This window comes from Scyliorhinus canicula, chromosome 12 (assembly GCF_902713615.1).
Source record: "Scyliorhinus canicula chromosome 12, sScyCan1.1, whole genome shotgun sequence".
NCBI lineage: Eukaryota > Metazoa > Chordata > Chondrichthyes > Carcharhiniformes > Scyliorhinidae > Scyliorhinus > Scyliorhinus canicula.
In genome coordinates, this window is record NC_052157.1 from 132483172 (window position 1) to 132503187 (window position 20016).

Below are 20016 nucleotides of genomic sequence, written 5' to 3' on the forward strand. Positions count from 1 at the left end.
AAGTTGTAAACTCAATTTGTAACATTAAAATGCAAGAACCAAGGTAATCACTCATGCCAATTTTCAGTAAACAAACAGCAACTTTGAGGCACATCAATAGTGGAACTATTCAAATTCCAATTCACGCAATGGCATTTTCTGTGATTTTACCAAAACCACAGCAAACATGATAAACATCTTATTTAATAAAACATCTAAATCTGCAGTAACTGAAAACCTGAATATCTAACTTTGGAATCAAAGATGTACAATTCCATGGCCAAGAGAGAGTCATGGCATAGATGGCGAGCAGCCGGCTACGTGGTCCGTAGGTAGTTCACCCAACAGAGGGGGATAGGGCACGCCAATCAGAGGGTGGGGAGGTGCACCCCCAATGGAGGGGGGGGGGGGGGGGGGGTACCCGGGTATGCGCGCCCCACGAGGGGGAGTGTGCACTTGACAGGGAGCATTACATTTAGTCAATGGCTTTATTTCATATGCACTATCAGCTGGTTATGTTCATCTCACTACTGACTTCTGGTGACAGTGATGTGCTGAGCGGTCGCACATCAGGTGGCTCTCCTCCAGACCAGAATCAAATAGGCACTTTTAGGCAAATTTTGCCCAAAGGTTAGAGGCAAATTAACCTCAACAGCGAGAAGAAAGCAACCACACAAAAATGCCCGCAAACAGGAGCTCAAAGGGATGGAAGAAGTGTTGGAAAGGGCAACGAGCAGCAGGAGCAACGACCCCGGCCATCCAGGAGAGAGAGAGCGACCGACAAACTCAGGTATTAGCACGGCACCCCCCCCCCCCCTCCCAATCTCATGGTGAGAACAGTGACCACAGCCCAACAAAGGGAAACCCCGGAATGTAGGAGTCTGATCTCATGGTGATAACAGTGACTGCAGACATTTTGGACAGTCCCCAACAAAGGGAAACCCCGGAATGCAGGAGTCCGATCTCATGATGAGAACAGTGACCACAGCCATTTTGGATTGTCCCCTAACAAAGGGAAACCCCAGAGTGCAGGGGCACGTCCACCAGGTAAGTATGGTTGATCCCGCCAACCCCCATCAGGAATATCATTGGCATGTCAGGGGACTTAACGGCCCAGTGAAAAGATCCAGAGTCTTCACCCACTTAAGAAGTTTGAAAGCAGACATATTCTTCCTGTAGAAAACACACTTGAGGGAGAAGGACCGACCACAGGTATGAAAGGGCTGGGTGGGACAGACGTATCACTCATGTTATGGGACAAGGGCTAGGGGAGAAGCCATACTGATTAGTGAGAGGATGAGGTTTACAGCGTTATGGGCGTTTTACAGCATCCAAGGGGGACAGTATATCATGGTTAGCGGTGTCCTGGACGGGGCATCAGTAGTTCTGGTAAATGTACATGCCCAACTGGGATGAGACAGGCTTCAGAAAAAATACCATGGCAGAAATCCCCAACATTGACACAACGACTGATCATGCGGGGTGACTTCAACTGTATACAGGACCCACAGACGAACCGATCGAACCCCAGATCGGGGAACAGGACAGGCATGGCTGGGGAACGGCGGGCATTCATGGAGCAAATGGAGGCGGTGAACCCATGGCGGTTCCTACTCCCCGGTGAGAAGGAATTTTTATTCTTTTCGCCAGTGCACAAAGCATACTCAAGGATAGACTTCTTTGCAGTGGGGAAAATTGGTACTTCCAGGAATATTAAGGGCGGAATACTCCACGATAGTTACCTCCGACCACACTCCACACTACATGGATGAGGTTGTAGACGGGCCATGCCCAACTCCCCATCTACCTCAGCCTCTAAATCAGAGAATGCAATGCTGACATTAGGTAAATGACTATGGATCTAATCTAGTTCTAATATTTACAGTGGAACAAAACTGCCTTTACTAGTTAGGTTAGTGTCACCATTAATTTTACATCATTCTATTTCCTGTACTATTTATGAACATAAAAGACACAAGACTAACACTGACCAATAAAACTCATATAGGACCATCCTCTCAAATCAATACACCATTTAATTACTATTTCATGACTAATGATCCATCTTGCGTAATTTTATTGCCCTCAACTGATAACCCCACATTGTTTATGTCTTTGTAGTCACCCTTATTTAATTTATGTATTTGTAGAAGCTCTTTGGATTTTCCTTTGCCATATCTACCAAAGCAATCTCATATCCCCCTTTTGCCCTCCTGATTTCTCTCTTGACTCTACTTCGACAACCTCTACACATTGTTTCACTATTGTACAGGTCACGTTTCCTTTATCAAAAACCCTTGAGGCTGATTGCTTTTCAAGTATTGATATTTCCAGTTTTCAAATCTATATACAGTAGGCATAGATCTACTTACATTACAATAGTCTGAACTTCAGCTAGCTGTAGTCTACAAACGCTAGGTTGTTTCTCCACTTGCCAATTCTCTCTCACCCAGGCAGCACGGTGGCACAGCAGGTTAGCCCTGCTGCCTCACGGCACCAAGGTCCCAGGTTCGATCCCGGCTCTGGGTCACTGTCCGTGTGGAGTTTGCACATTCTCCCCGTGTTTGCGTGGGTTTCGCCCCCACAACCCAAAGATGTGGAGGCTAGGTGGATTGGCCATGCTAAATTTGCCCTTAATTGGAAAAAATGAATTGGGTACTTTAAATTTATTTTTTAATTCTCTCTCACCCTACTTTTAAACTGTCAACACAATATCACTCGATGCCCTGGTGTATGTATTTACATGATGTATTTATGTATGCCCTATGTTTTTTTTTTGATTTATGGAATGATCTGTCTGCACCGTACATAGAACATTACTTTTTATTGTACCTCAGTACATGTGACAATAAACAATTCCAATCCAATGTAGTAGAATATATCTGCCCCAAAGGTTAAAAGTCTAAATTAGGGCAAGGCCAATTTTGATGGTGTTAGACAGGACCTTTCAAAAGTTTGAGGGAGTCTATTGACAGGCAAAGGAATGGGTGTAAGTGGGAGGCTTTCAAAAATGTGTTAACCAGGGTTCAGGGTAAGCACATCCCTGTTAGAGTGAAAGGTAAGGCTGGTAGAAGTAGGGAACCCTGGATAACTCGGGATACTGAAATGAAATGAAAATCGCTTATTGTCACAAGTAGGCTTCAAATGAAGTTACTGAGAAAAGCCCCTAGTTGCCACATTCCACCTGTTCGGGGAGGCTGTTACGGGAATTGAACTGTGCTGCTGGCCTGCCTTGGTCTGCTTTCAAAGCCAGCGATTTAGCCCTGTGCAGACCTGGTCAAAAAGGAGGAGGCATAAGACATGCATCGGCAGCTGGGATCAAGTGGGTCCCTTGAAGAGTGTAGAGGTTGTTGGAGTAGAGTTGAGAGAAATTAGGAGGAAAAAAGGGGGCTATGAGATTGCTTTGGCAGATATGGCAAAAGAGAATCTAAAGAGCTTCTACAAATACACAAATTAATTAACGGTAACGACAAAGACAATGAGGGAGGAGCTGGCCAGAGTTGATTGGAAAAGGAGACAAGCAGGGAAGACAGTGAAACAGCAATGGCATGAATTTTTGGGGGTTATTCAGGAGGCACAGCAGAAATTCATTCTAAGGACGAGGAAGCATGTTAAGGGCAGGACAAACATCCATGGTTGACGAGGGAAGTCAATGACAGCATAAAAGCAAAAGAAAAAGCATACAAAGTGGCACGGATTAGTGGGAAGCCAGAGGATTGGGAATCATTTAAAAGCGAGCAGGGGACAACTAAAAAAGCAATAAGGGGAGAGAAGATGGAATAAGAGTGCAAGTTAGCTAGTAATATAAAATAATATAGGAAGAGTTTCTTTCAATATATAAAAAATAAGAGAGGCAAAAATAGACATTGGACCACGTGAAGACGTGGCTGGAGAAGTACAATAGGAACGAAGGAATTGGTAGGCGAACTGAATTGTTACTTTGCATCAGTCTTCATGGTGGAAGAGACCAGTGGGATGCCAGAGCTCCAGGAGAATCAGGGGGCAAAGGTGAGTGCAGTGGCCATCACTAAGGAGAAGGTTCTGGGGGAACTGAAAGATCTGAAGGTGGATAGATCGCATGGACCGGATGGACTACACCCCAGGGTCCTAAAAGAGATAGCTGAGGAAATTGTGGAGGCATTGGTGGTGATCTTTCAGGAATCACTGGAGGCAGGAAGGATCCCAGAGGACTGGAAAGTGGCTAATGTAATACCACTGTTTCAGAAGGGAGGGAGGCAGAAGACGGGAAATTATAGGCCGGTTAGCCCGACTTCGGTCATTGGTAAGATTTTAGAGTCTGTTATTAAAGATGAGATTGCAAAGTACTTGGAAGTGCATGGTAAAATAGGACTGAGTCAGCACGGCTTTGTCAAAGGGAGGTCATGTCTGACAAATCTGTTAAGAGTTCTTTGAGGAGGTAACAAGCAAGTTAGACATGGAGAACCAGTGGACATGATTTATTTAGATTTCCAGAAGGCCTTTGACATGGTGCTGCATAGGAGACTGTTAAATACGTTAAGTGCCCATGGTGTTAATGGTAAGATCTGCGCATGGATAGAGGATTGGCTGACTGGCAGAAGCTGACTGGCAGAAGGCAGAGAGTGGGATAAAGGGGTATTTTTCAGGATGGCAGCCAGTGACTAGTGGTATGCCTCAGGGGTCTGTGCTGGGACCACAACTTTTCACAATATACATTAATGATTTGGAAGAAGGAACTGAAAATGAAAATCGCTTATTGTCACGAGTAGACTTCAATGAAGTTACTGTGAAAAGCCCCTAGTCACCACATTCCGGCACCTGTTCAGGGAGGCTGTTACGGGAATCGAACCGTGCTGCTGGCCTGCTTGTTCTGCTTTCAAAGCCAGCGTTTAGCCCAGGATACTGCGAGTTCTGGATAGAGTGGACGTGGAGAGGATGTTTCCACTTGTAGGGAAAACTAGAACCAGAGGACACCATTGCAGGCTAAAGGGATGATCCTTTAAAGCAGAGATAAGGAGGAATTTCTTCAACCAGAGGGTGGTGAATCTGTAGACCTCTTTCTCGCAGATGGTTGTGGAGGCCAAATCACTGAGTGTCTTTAAGACAGAGATAGATAGGTTCTTGATTAATAAGGTGATCAGGGGTTATGGGGAGACGGCAGGAGAATGGGGAATGAGAAAATATCAGCCATGATTGAATGGCAGAGCAGGCTTGATGGGTCAAGTGGCCTAATTCTGCTCCTATGTCTTATGGTCTAATGGGCAAAAGAGTAACTAGGGAGAGAGTAGGGCTCTTAAGGATTCACAAGATCATCTACGTGCGGCTCCACAGGGATGGGTGAGATCCAAAATGAATATTTTTCATCAGTATTTACTGTTCAGGAAGGCATGGATGTTATGGAATTGGGGAAATAAATAGTGATGTCTTGAGGACTGTATATATTACAGAGAAGGAGGTGCTGGAGGTCTTAAGCGGATCAAGAACATAGAATTAGATAAATCTCCAGGACCTGATGAAATGAATCCCAGGACGTTGTGGGAGGCTAGTTAGGAAATTGCAGGTCCACTAGCAGAGATATTTGAATCGTCAACATCCATAGGTGACTTTCCTGAAGATTGGAGGGTAGCAAATGTAGTGCCTTTTAAGGGCCGCAGGGAAAACCCTGGGAACTACAGACCGGTGAACCCAAGTTGTTAGAAGGTATTCTGAGAGACAGGGATCTACAGGCATTTAGAGGGGCACGGACTGATTAGGGACAGTCAGCAGCTTTGTGTGGAAAATCATGTCTCTTGAATTTGATTGAGTTTTTTGAAGGGGTAACCAAAAAGGTAGATGAGGAAAGTGCAATCAACATAGTACATGGACTTTGACAAAGTATCACATGGTAGATTGCTGTACAACATTAAATCTCATGGGATCCAGGGTGAGGTAGCCAACTGGATCCAAAATTGGCTTGACGACAGAAGACAACGGGTGATTGAAGAGGGTTTCTTTTCAAACTGGAGACCTATGACCAGCGGTGTGCCTCAGGGATCAGTGCTGAGGCCACTGTTATTTGTTATTTACGTTAATGATTGGATGAGAATTTAGGAGGCATGGTTAGTAAGTTTGCATGACACCAAGATTGGTGGCACAATAGACAGTGAAAGTTATCTCCGGATTGCAACCGGATCTTGATCAATTGGGCTAGTGGGCTGATAAATGCAGATGCAGTTTAATTTAGATAAATGTGAGGTGATGCATTTTCAGGGCAGGGACCTACTCAGTTAATGGTAGGGTGTTGAAGAGTTATAGAACTTTAGCTCTTTTAGACAGTGGAATCACAGGTGGACAGGGTTATGAAGAAGGCATTCAGCATGCTTAGTTTAATTGATCAGAACATGGAACACAGGAGTTGGGACGTCTTGCTGAAGTTGTAAAAGACATTAGTAATGCCACACTTGGAATGCTGTGTACAGTTCTGGTCACTATTATAGAAAGGATAGTATTAAACTAGAAAGAGTGCAGAAAAGATTTACTAGGAAGCTACCGGGATTTGCTGGTTTGAGTTATAAGAAAAGGCTGGATAGACTGAGACTTTTTTCCCTGGAGCGGAGGCGGCTTCGGGGTGATCGTATCGAGGTCTATAAAATAAAATAGAGGGGCATAGATATGGTAGATCGTCAACATTGTTTCCCAAAGGTAGGGGAGTCTAAAACTAAAAGGCATAGGTTTAAGGTCAGAGGGGAGAGATCCAAAAGGGTCTAGAGGAGCAGTTTTTTTTCCACACAGAGGGTGGTGAGTGTCTGGAACGAGCTGCCAGAGCTGGTTACAATTTTGTCTTTTAAAAATCATTTAGACAGTTATATGGGTACGGTGGGTACAGAGGGATGTGGTCAAATGCAGGCAATTGGGACCAGCTTTCTGGTAAAAACTGGGCGGCATGGACAAGTTGAGCCGAAGGGCCTGTTTCCATGCTGTAAATCTCTGACTCTATGGCTTTATTTACATACAAATTAACTGCACAGCTATTCAAAAAAAGTTTGTTTCTTTGAATGAGTTTGATTTTTGGATATACGAATAAAGGATATTCATAGGTCACTTTTAAATGCTTCAACTGAGCTAGCTTAATAGTGGATGACAGTTATTCAACTTTTACGCATAAATTTTCTTTTAATGTTTTGCTCATTAGAACCTATAATTCCTCAGGACATTCCTTCACAATCAATTCTCTTGATGAATAAAAGAATTGTTATTAACTTCTCCTTTAGCAATAAAAGTTTACGGGAATTTCCAAAAGAAAACATATGGGGAGAATTTCCCTTTTCCAAAAATTGTTTGTTGCAGTTGCCCAATGTAAGGTGCAATTTTAAAATTCAGTCTATGAATACCCTTTATTCGTATATCCAAAAATCAAACTCATTCAAAGAAACAAACTTTTTTTGAATAGCTGTGCAGTTAATTTGTATGTAAATAAAGCCATAGAGTCATATTTAAAACATTGTGAATACTGCACTTGTCCATTTGCCACCTTTATCCCTCAAAATAAATGAGTTTATGTAACCGGTTTAATAATTTAAACCATTCTTCCTTTGATTTCAAGGACTGCAATTTCGCAGAATCGAACATTACTTATTTCTCACAACAAACTCTGTAAGGAAGGATAGGGGATTTGTGGGGGGGGGGGGGGGGGGGGGGGGAAGAGAATTGGGGAAGAGAATTGGACAAGGCTCATCTATCAAGAGATACCTTCTGCGTATTATTCACTCGCTGGGACTTGTTCCATTCAAATAGACACTCAGTTTCTTTAAGCTGGTGCACCTCACTGAAACAGAAGTAAAAGGGAGCAGCTTAAACAGCTCAATACCACTTAACCATTTATAAATTGAACGTTTAGGGCAGCACGGTGGCACAGTGGTAGCACTGCAGTCTCACGGCACCAAGGTCCCAGGTTCGATCCTGGCTCTGGGTCACTGTCTGTGTGGAGTTTGCACCTTCTCCCAGTGTTTGCCCCCACAACCCAAAGTTGTGCAAGGTAGGTGGATTTAACACGCTAAATTGCCCCCTTAATTGGAAAAAATGATTTGGGTACTCTAAATTTACAGAAAAACAGAGGAAAAAATAAATAAATAAATTGAAACGTAAGGCTTTTTGGCCCATTGTGCTTTGTGCCTACACTGGTTCATCTCATTTCCTGTTCTTTCCCTTTAACATGGTAAATCTTTTCCCTTCAAGTATTGGTTAGATTTTCTTTTCGAAGTTACCACTGAATCTGCTTCCATGAATAACTCTTTCATAAAATGCATTCTATACCTATTCACTGTAATCCACCAGTGTATCTGAACATGATGGTCACCTGGCCTGATCAAAGTGGACAGAGATATGGACAGATATTATGGAAAACAACCCAGTCTATGAAAATATATACCCCTTAAGATAATCTAAGATAAAATCTTTAAAATCTGTTTCCTGATACCAGTCAACTGGCAGCTGCTGACTCTCAGATCTACTGCACCCTAGTATCCAGAATGCATTCCAATCCACTCAAGCAAAATAACTTCCAAAGCACTGCTGGCACAAACAAAACCAATTGGGGACTGTTTACAACTGCAAATGATACAATGCTTCAGAACCACTGCATCCAAGTGAAATCAGTCCTGAGATTAATTACAACATAAACCATGCTGCAAATGCATGCATAACTACAATCTAGGATGCTGAATCTTGCATTTACGGTATAATATATACAATGGACATTAAAGTTTATACATCTACATTTTGACCGAATGGACTAATATAGGTTCTTTGCTGCACTTTTTGTATTTGCAATTGCAGAATCACAGTAAAATATGATTTGAATTTTACCAGCCCTCTGGAGACAAGCTGGGAGGTAGGACTGGGAAACTCTGGCTGTGGAAGAGGTCAGAAGGGCTGCCAAAGGATATAATCAATGACAGGAAGGCCAGCGATGCCGCTGGAGGAGGGCAGCCAATTAAATCAATTAATTAGCCAATTGACAGTCATCTGCTGCCCCCGCAGAATTGGGAGACCACTGGGTAAGCAATTATCCTCTCCCAGTGGGTTCTCAAAGCAGTGGTAATGTCCCACAAAGGGACCCTGACAGAAATAGCCAACCTTGCAGCTATAACCCCAATGCTGGAGGATTCAACCCTCCAAGAGATCATAAAAAATAGTAGGCCATGGCCCATCGAGTGACTCAGCCATTTAATAAGATCATGGTTGATCGGATTGTAGCCTTAACTTCATTTTTTTTACCTGACCTGCATAACCCTTAACCCCCTTGTTCATCAAAATCTGTCCAACTCAGCCTTGAATATATTCAATGACCTAGCTTCCATTGCTCTTTATGGAAGTATGTTCCAAATACTTGGAGAAAAAATTCCCATCTAAATGGGAGTCCCTTTATTTGTAAACTGTACTCCTTAGTTCTAAATTTTCGCACAAGAGAAAACATCTTCCCAGCATCTATCATGTCAAGCCCTCTCTGAATCTTTATGTTTCAATAAGACCAGTTCTTATTCTTCTAAACTCCAATGAGTATTGCAGCCCAACCTACTCAATCTTTCCTCACAAGACTACTCTTTCATCCCAGGAATCATCCTAAAGAACCTCTCTGGTTTAGATAGCCAGGAGCTGCCTGCCTAGTCCCAAAATAATTTGAAGATAATTTACCTGGCTTTCGAGGACACCGCTACACAGAGGCACCTGCTTCCTCTCTTTGCAGTCCTAGCAACAGTCACCCCTATCAGCTCAGGACCCGCTTTTGGTCCAGGCAGCAGAACATCCCTAGGTTTTATTAAGATTCTGTCCAATGCATTATTTAGGTACACAACTCAAAAATGGACTATTTATTTTGGTGCTCAAATGGCAAATTAAAAGATTCATTGCTGGTGTTAAATATATTGTAATTTAATGAAGTAGGAACTATTACAATGAACTAATGTAAAAGATAATAAGTCCAAAGTTTTTTTAAAACCAAGTATTCCATATAACTAACTTTATCTTTGTGCGTTACATTTTGGTACTGAAAACTCCCTTTAATTAATCCAGTAAGGATCACTGACAAATGTGATTCCAAGAAAAGATGGGGGAAAGAGGTTTCTACAATTTTCCAAGAATTATAATAACCAATGATGGCAAACTGTACATCATGCCACAGGAAGTGGTGAGCTGATCAGAACAACTTTGCATCACACACGAAAATGTATATAATTTAAAAAAATTAAAATGGTCCATTTACCTAATTTCTACCTTTATCTGTTGCTTTTATAATTGAAAATGTAATGGCGACATTCACCTTCAGTTTGAGGAGCTAATTATCAGCATTGTGACCTATCTGTAATCATGTTGGCAACAAAAACAATGTATTTCGATCAGAGAAACTGGCTTGCAGAGAACATGTACTTGTTTTTTAAGTACAAAACTACTTGATAGCTTTTTCACTCTTCATCAATTGACACCATGCTACCAAGGGAGATGGAGGCAGGGGTGGCTAAAGATCTGGACGCAAGAGATGAATTTTGAGAGTTTTTTAAAAAAACATGGATATGGCACATTTCAGACCCTCAGCTTGTCCCAAAGCACTTTATATTCAAATTACTTTTGAAGAGTAGTCAAATTGTGCACAGCAAAATTCCAAAAACATCTAATTGTAACCCTTTTTGATGATGTTGGCTCATTGTTAAAAGTTGCCCTGCACATCAGGAAAATGTCACTGGAGGGCCATGGAATATTTTACATTAATCTGATGGGGCCTTAGTTTAACTTCTCATCCAACATTTGGTACCTTCAGCAAGGCAGCACTCTCTCAGTATTGCACTGAATGCTCTACCGAGATTATGTGCTTCTAAAGTGGTATTTGATCCTCCAACCTTCTGAATTAAAAGCAATGTGATTCAAGATCGCCATTTACTTTGCAGGAAACATACCATATATCCAGCTTAGACTTAGTCTCTGGAAAAATGTTAGTTGGTTATATTACAGGACTAAAATTTATTAAAACTGGTCTTGAATGGATTGATATTCTGATCCAGTCACTTTGCTAATCCACATCACCTAAATATTATTCTACAAAGTTGATAAATGGGTATGAGATATTAATATTGATTTGATGTCTTGTGCAATTGTGATTGTACTGGGGCTGCTTGTGAATTTCAATCAGCAAACGAATGAGGGGAAAGCTTGAAATACATTACATTTAGAGGAAATGGGGCAGCAGGGTAGCATGGTGGTTAGCATAAATGCTTCACAGCTCCAGGGTCCCAGGTTCAATTCCCGGCTGGGTCACTGTCTGTGTGGAGTCTGCACGGTGGGGGGGGGGGTTGTTGGGTTACGGGTATAGGATACGTGGGTTTGAGTAGGGTGATCATGGCTCGGCACAACATTAAGGGCCGAAGGGCCTGTTCTGTGCTGTACTGTTCTATGAAACGGATATTAAAATATATGAGGAACTTTTTCCTTTCTCCAAATCCCCTCAAAGATAGCATTTACGCTGGTTAGGAGATAATGGCTTTCTGGTGCCTTGCTTTCTTCCTATGTTTAATCCCAGTTTTACATCCATGGGTATCTCAATTGAATTCAGTGATATTCCTTCCCCATATTTATACATTTGGACTTTGTGATAGCAATCAGGGAATATTATTCAACTCTCACAAACTTTAAAATCTCTTTGATGAACTTTTCTCACTTGTAGTCAGCAATCAAACCGCAGCATTTTTTAAAAAATAAATCAAGCCCAATAACATTGATTAATGCAAGTTTAGACAATTCACAGCGGTATTTTACAAACCAGAAAGACTAGGCTTAATACCTTGTTTATGCTGAATTAAGGGATCTCAGCTGGGACAAATTTAGGGGATTCAAGGAAGAATCAACCACACGTGACAGAAAGTCCTTACATTCCCCTCTTTGCATAACACCCAACCACATCCCAGTCGTCTGCTGCATTCTAGACAAAACACATGAATGGCCATTTGACTAAAGTATAGCTGGGTGACTGATTTCCTTAAAAGGAGTAGTCCAGCAAAGAATCAATGCTCACAGAAAAATAGAGGGAAACATTTTATGAAAAAGTTCCACTGCCATAAAGTCAGCTTCACCAACAGTAGCAGCAGTAGAACATAGAACATAGAACAGTACAGCACAGAACAGGCCCTTCGGCCCTCAATGTTGTGCCGAGCCATGATCACCCTACTCAAACCCACATATCCACCCTATACCTGTAACCCAACAACCCCCCCCTTAACCTTACCTTTTTTTTTTAGGACACTACGGGCAATTTAGCATGGCCAATCCACCTAACCCGCACATCTTTGGACTGTGGGAGGAAACCGGAGCACCCGGAGGAAACCCACGCACACAGGGGGAGGACGTGCAGACTCCACACAGACAGTGACCCAGCCAGGAATCGAACCTGGGACCCTGGAGCTGTGAAGCATTTATGCTAACCACCATGCTACCCTGCTGCCCCTTTTTCCTCCAGAAAAAGTGAACGCCATCTCTAACCCTTTTGCTGCTCATGTGGCAGTAGAAATAAGAATGTCCTCTTTCAATAAATTACCAGAGATCACAGTGGTACACGATTGCACTGATTCCAACCTGTACAAATATAGTGCACTTTGAACTACAAACTCTAATAAGTACTTTTTTGTTCTATAATCCAATGTCTGTTAAAAGATTTCACTATTTTTCAGACAACCTACTTTCAGTACAAAGTAACAGTCTAATATCCACAAAGCCTACGCTAATATCCACATAAGTTGACTAATACTTTCAAGATCTTCCACTGAAACATATTCAATTGAAAGTCAAATAACATTAAACTGTATTTTGTATGAAAAGCAAAACATGTCCTTTACAGAGAGCTACAGCAACCCTTAGGAAGCCAGCAGTCATTAATGACAAGTACCAAATATTCCAGACTTAAAAATAAATTTGTCCTTCATTTTTTGGGCATGTAGAAAGATGTCCATTGTGCACTATTGCAAAATCAGAAACCTTTGAATAGCAATGTTTATACATTTTCTTAGAGTAGCAAATCGCAGACACGTCCCTTTACGTTTCACATCAGAACTGAAAGAAACGTAACAACTACCTAATGGATTGCTGCATGGTAATGTAATCATCAGAAGCGGTGAGTGACTCCATTACACCAGTTCCATGTTGTAACACTCAGCTGAAACCTCATTTACTTAGGGGGTTTTCACAGCAACTTCATTGCAGTATTAATGTAAGCCTACTTGTGACAATAAAGATTAATTTACTAATTTGCAAAATCTCAGCCAACTTGTGGAAAAGGATTACAGTTTAAATCAAATATTACTTTGTGTCATCGACTACTGCCATTATGTGAACCCTCATCCCCATGTTCCCAAAGAGTGCTTCCACTTGTTAGAAAATCTAAATCAATTTTTAATGCATTCAGATATTAAATAGCAAACCCATTTTATTTTGTTTTAGCTATTTCAACACAAGTCATGTGATTGTCCCTTTAGCACTAAACTGTTATTCAGTTTTAAATTAGAGAAATACGTACAGTAGACATGACATATTAGATTTTATTGCAGGTTTTAAGCTCAACGATCTGCTTTCGTACATACAGTACACAGGCATGTTTCCCCCACCCCGTGGAAGATCTCTGGCCAGACCATCTCTTGGTAAGCTTGAGGCTGATTTTTCCGTTTCAGCCATACAGACGGTGAAATAATGTTAGGACAAAGCAAATTTAAAGTGCATCCCCACCATATTGTTGCTTTGGCTTAAATTTGAATAATGTTTGGCTCTAAAAGCACAGCTAATCAACTGCATGATCAAAATAATTCTGTGAAATTGCTCTCTTTGAATTGAATGGCTTATGCTACTCTCCCCAAGGCCTGATCCAGGCAAAATTTTTTAAGTATATCAGAATAACCTGGGCAGGTCCAGGAGAGCTGTCTCACAGACATAGTCAAACTCATGCAATCATACCTTACAGACAATGTCCCAGAAATGATGATGATTCCCAGGTATGTCTTTTCCTACAGGCAGGACAGATCCTGCAGTGGCAGAACAGTGGTATACAATCGAGAGGGAGTTTCCCTGGGAGTCCTCAACATCGACTCCGGACCCCATGAAGTCTCATGGCATCAGATCAGACATAGGCATGGAAATCTCCTGTTGATTCACCACATACCACACCACTATCATATTAGAATGACTGGTAGCGGATTCTAGTATTAGCTACAACATGGCACTTCATGGAGTCACCTGATCTGGGGTCAGAGGTCAGATAGCACATGCAAGTGTATATTGAAACCAGACTGCAGGGATGTAATGCGTTTTCCATGTTCTGTTCTTCGTAAAGTTAGTTTAGAATAATGATATTGGTCATCCTGTAACATAAAAACAAGACACCCCAGGCCCCTCAGCTAATGAATCAGTACTCCACCTTGAACACCACTTGGAGGAAGCACAGAGGTGGCAAGGGCACAGAATGTACTCTGGATTAGGGACCTCAATAGAAGTGGCAAAGGCGCAGAATGTACTCTGGATTGGGGACCTCAATGTCTAACACCAATAATGGCTTGGTAGCACCATCACAGACCAAGCTGGTCGGGTCCTGAATAGTTTCTTTGCATCAGCCTTTACGGTGGAAGACACCAGTGAGATGGCAGAGCTCCAGGAGAACCAGGGGGCAGAGATGAGTGCAGTGACCATTAATAAGGAGAAGAATCTGTGGAAACTGAAAGGTCTGAAGGTGGATAAGTCACCTGGACCAGATGGACTACACCCCAGGGTCCTAAACGAGAGAGCTAAGGAAATTGTGGAAGCATTAGTGATGATCTTTCAGGAATCACTGGAGATAGGAAGGGTCCCAGAGGACTGGAAGGTGGCGAATGTAATACCACAGTTTAAGAAGGGAGGGAGGCGACTTCGGTGACGGCGGGGGGGAGGCAGGCCCACAATGGAGGGCTCCCATTCGGGAACGGCATTTCCGGGGCTTTAAGACCGATCCCAGGGTCCACGGAGACGGCAAAAGCAGGGAGAAGGCACAGAGGAGGCATAGTGAAGGAAAATGTCGAGGGTGAGCAAAAAAAACAGCCGTAAAAAAATAGCTGAAGTTCCGTTGGGGAGTGGAAAGGTCACCAAGGAAAATGGAGGCTGGAGCACCAGGGGAGGCCACATTGATTACGCCTGAAGAAATTACTACGGTAATGGCTGCAGAATTTGAAAGGCAATTTACAAAATACATAGAGACAATGAGGAAGGAGATGAGGGAGGTTTTGAGTGTGCTGGTGGAGGAGGCGATTTCCCCAGTGACGACGGCGGTGGCGAGCGCAGTGGTGGAGGTGCAGGAGCAAGGGGAGGTGCTGAAGGAAGTGGAGAAGACATTATTGCAGCACGGCGATCAACTTACCTCGATGTTCATTCGACCCGGTCGGAAGCGGGGCCCAGCCTGCGGCAAGAAGGGAGCGGAGGAGCAGCGACCTTCAGCGAAAGGATAGCGCGGGCCATAGCAGAGTACACGGAGAACAACCAAAACGGGGAGGTCTCACCCTCCACGTTCTGGGAAGCGCTTAAGGCCGTACCAAGAGGGGAAATCATTGCCTTCAAAGCGCAAAGAGATAGGGAGGAAAGGGTGGCTAGGAAGAAGCTGGTCGACTCCATACTGGAGGTAGACCATAAATACTCCGAGGCCCCGACCGTAGAGCTCCTGGCGGAGAGGAAAGAACTACAAAGGAACTTTGACCTGCTCTCCACCAGGAAAGCAGTGCACCAACTCCGCCAGGCGCACGGGACCCTGTACGAACACGGAGACAAAGCCAGCTGAGAAAGCAGGCAGCCACCAGAGGAATTGCGCAGATCAGGGGTACCGGAGGTACGTTGGAAACAGAACCAGAGAGGATTAAAAAAACCTTCAAGGCCTTCTACCAAGAGCTGTACACCTCAGAGCCCCCAACGGGGAAGGCTGGGATGAACCAGTTCCTTGATGGACTGGACATACCAGTCGTGGGAGAAGGCAGAAAACGGGACCTGGAAGCACCACTAGCACTGGGAGAGATCAGGGGCAGCATTAGCTCCATGCAGACGGGGAAGACGCAAGGACCGGACGGATTCCCGGCGGACTTCTACAAAAAATTTGCGACAGCGCTGGCCCCGCACCTGCGGGAGATGTTCACAGGCTCGCTAGCTAGGGGCACACTGCCACCCACGTTAGCACAGGCCTCAACCTCGCTGATACCTAAGAAAGACAAAGACCCAACGGAATGTGGGTCATACAGACCCATATCTCTGCTGAACGCAGACGCCAAAATACTGGCCAAAATCCTAGCCAAAAAGCTAGAAGACTGTGTACCCGAAGTGGTCGCAGAGGACCAAACGTGCTTCGTCAAAGGTAGACAGCTTACCTCGAACATCAGGCGCCTGCTGAACGTGATAATGACCCCCTCCAGGGAGAGAACACAAGAGGTGATCGTCTCCCTGGACAAAAAGGCCTTCGACAGAGTTGAATGGAAATACCTCAGAGGTACTGGAGCGGTTCGGGCTTGGAACAGGGTTCACCGCTTGAGTAAAGCTCCTATACAATGCTCCCATGGCGAGCGCATGGACCAACAATACCAACTCCCAATACTTCCAGCTGCACAGGGGCACCAGACAAGGATGCCCACTGTCCCCGCTGCTGTTTACACTAGCAATCGAACCGCTAGCAATCGCGCTCAGGGCAGCAAAAAATTGGAGGGGGATCCGAAGGGGAGGCAGAGAGCACAGAGTCTCACTCTATGCAGATGACCTGCTCCTCTACATCTCGGACCCACAGAGCAGCATGGACGGAATCATTGTGCTCCTGAAAGAGTTTGGAGCCTTCTCGGGCTACAAACTCAACATGAGCAAAAGCGAGATCTTCCCAGTACACCCGCAAGAGGGGGGGGGGGGGGGGACAGCACTAAAGGGGCTGCCATTCAAACAAGCCCGACACAAATTCCGCTACCTGGGAATCCAAATAGCCCATGACTGGAAATGGATCCTCAAATGGAACCTCACCAGTCTGACGGAGGAAGTAAAAAAGGACCTGCAAAAATGGAACACACTCCCACTCTCCCTCACGGGGAGAGTCCAGACGATCAAAATTAACGTACTGCCCAGGTTCCTCTTCGTGTTTAGATCCATTCCGATCTACATCCCCGAGGCCTTTTTCAAAGCGCTGGACAAACTAATCATGGCATTTGTATGGGGGGTAAAAATGCTAGGATCCCAAAGAAGGTCCTACAAAAAACAAAATCCAGGGGGGGGCTAGCCCTCCCAAACCTACAATTCTACCACTGGGCGGCAACAGCCGAGCGAGTAAGGGGATGGATCCAGGAGCCAGAAGCCGAGTGGGTGCGCGCGGAGGAGGCCTCCTGCATGGGGACCTCCCTCCGGGCCCTCGCCACGGCAGCACTCCCATCCTCACCCAAAAAACACTCCAGCAGCCCAGTGGTGACAGCCACCCTCCAATCCTGGAACCAACTGCAGCAGCAATTTGGCCTGACCAAAATGTCGGACAAGGCTCCCATCTGCAACAACCATAGGTTCACACCAGCACTGACTGACGCCACCTTCAAACGGTGGAGGCAGGACGGAGGGACACTGACAGTCAGGGACCTATACACGGATGGCAGGATCGCAACACTGGACGAACTGACAGAGAAATTTCGGCTAGCCAGGGGGAACGAACTACGATATCAGCAGCTCACAAACCTCTTACGAAAGGAGACAAGGGTGTACCCACAACCGCCACGACAGACACTACTGGAAGACCTACTAGACACAAGTATCCTAGATAAAGGGAACATGTAGCGACATGTATGACCGACTGGTAGAAAGGGCCGACACCGGACTGGACGCAACAAGAAAGAAATGGGAGGATGACCTGGGGATTGAGATAGGGTAGGGACTCTGGAGCGAAGCACTGCTTAGGGTCAACTCCACTGCCACGTGCGCAAGGCTCAGCCAGACGCAACTAAAAGTGGTACATAGAGCTCAATTAACAAGAAACCGTATGAGTAGGTTCTTCCCGGAGGTGGAGGACAGATGTGAACGGTGCCAAAGAGGCCCGGCCAACCACGCCCACATGTTCTGGTCTTGCCCCAGACTTGTGGAGTACTGGACAGCCTCCTTCGAGGCTATATCCAAAGTGGTGGGGGTGATTGTGCAGCCATGCCCGATAGTGGCGGTCTTCAGGGTTTCAGACCAGCCAGATCTATTCCTGGGGAGGAGGGTGGACGTCCTTGCCTTTGCCTCCCTGATCGCCCGCCGTAGAATCCTGTTCGGCTGGCGGTCAGCAGCACCACCCAGAGCTGCAGACTGGCTGTCCGACCTCTCGGAATTTCTCCAAGTGGAGAAAATCAAATTCGCCATCCGAGGGTCAAACGACGGCTTCCACAGAACGTGGGAGCCATTCATGCAACTGTTCCGGGACCTGTTTGTGGCCAGCGAACAAGAGGAAAAATAGCCGGGTGGCCAAGAATCAGGGTAGAATGGACGGGAAAAGGGGAAGGTGGGGGGGGCCAACGGGTTCGTTAACATAGAATTTACAGTGCAGAAGGAGGCCATTCGGCCCATCGAGTCTGGCCATCATGGCCAATCCACCTAACCCGCACATCTGTGGACTGTGGGAGGAAACCGGAGCACCCGGAGGAAACCCACGCACACACGGGGAGGATGTGCAGACTCCGAACAGACAGTGACCCAAGCCGGAATCGAACCTGGAACCCTGGAGCTGTGAAGCATTTGTGCTATCCACAATGCTACCGTGCTGCCCCGTTCTCATGGTTTTATGCTTATTTCTTTTTCTTGTTAATTTATTGTTTCTGTATTGGAGGGGAGGGGTTACTGTTTTTCTCTGTTGTGATAAAATTTGTTGTTGAAAACTTGAATAAAAATTTCAAAAAAAAATATTTTTTCAAAGTTAGAGCTAGGCACCGTAAAAAAAAAAAAGGGGGGGGTGTAGTGGGTGAGTGCTTCATTAGGATGGTGTGGGAAGACTGGGTCATGTGGTGTAATGTCTATTTAATTGTTTTCCTATATTTTCTTTTTACACTATGTTAATATTCACTCTTGTTAGTTTTGTTATTACTGTTCTTTTATGAAAAAGACAGCAAGGGTGGTAGGATCCAGGGTTGATTCGTGCTGGGGACTCGCAATATTTGGGGTGGTGGTGGATCCGGGAGTGCAGGAGGCGAAAGAGGCCGGCATTCTGGTCTTTGCGTCCCTAGTAGACCGGCGGAGGATTCTTCTTCAGTGGAAGGATGCGAGGGCCCCAAGCGTGGAGGCCTGAGTCAACGATATAGCAGGGTTTATTAAATTAGAGACGGTGAAATTTGCCCTAAGGGAGTCGGTGCAGGGGTTTTTCAGGAGGTGGCAACCATTTCTGGATTTCCTGGCAGAACGATAGGAGAAGGCCAGTAGCAGCAGCAACCCGGTGGGGGTCGTTTCTTTGTTTTGGACTGAAGGGACGTGCATAGATGGTCTGTGCTAAAGAGGGGCGCTATTTGTTTCTTCTTTTGCGTATACACCCGGGGGGGGGGGGGGGGGGGGGGGGGGTTCTGTCCTTTCTGTTGAAGGGACGGGCAGTTGTTTTGTGGGAACGATGGGTGTTCATTTATCTCTCCCTTTGTAAATGCACCCGGGGGGGGGGGGGGGGGGGGGGGGGGGGTTCTTTTTGTTCTTTGTAATTTTTTTTCTTTTTGTTGTTGATATTTTGTGAAAATTTGGATTAAAATTATCCTTTTTTTTTTAAATGATTTAGATGAGGAAACTAAATCCAAATGTAACATGCCCAAATTTGCAGATGACACAAAGATGGGTGGGAGGGTGAACTGCGAGGAGAATCCTGTTTCAGGTGTGATTTGGACAAGCTGAGTGGGCAAATGCATGGCAGATGCAGTATAATGTGAAGTTATTCACTTTGGTAGCAAAAAAAGGAAGACAACCTATCATTTGAATGGCTATAAATGTGAGGAGGGAATGAGCAATGAAACCTTGGCTACCTCATACGCCTCGCTTTATGTTTGTCAATCAAATTGTCTCATTAAAATATCA

At 44.7% G+C, this 20016-nt stretch overlaps 1 protein-coding gene across 3 annotated transcripts in view; it reads right to left on the bottom strand.

Moving 5' to 3' along the window:
* The window catches only part of usp32 (ubiquitin specific peptidase 32), a 234179-nt gene that overhangs the window by 186444 nt on the left and 27719 nt on the right, over window positions 1–20016 (bottom strand). Inside the window, exon 3 of one of the 3 annotated variants that reach the window (XM_038814183.1) lies at window positions 7687–7762. The exons of the other annotated variants lie outside the window; for them this stretch is intronic. Coding sequence (XP_038670111.1) covers window positions 7687–7762 — 76 coding nt within the window. The remainder of the gene's footprint in view (window positions 1–7686; window positions 7763–20016) is intronic. 3 annotated transcript variants of the gene reach the window in all.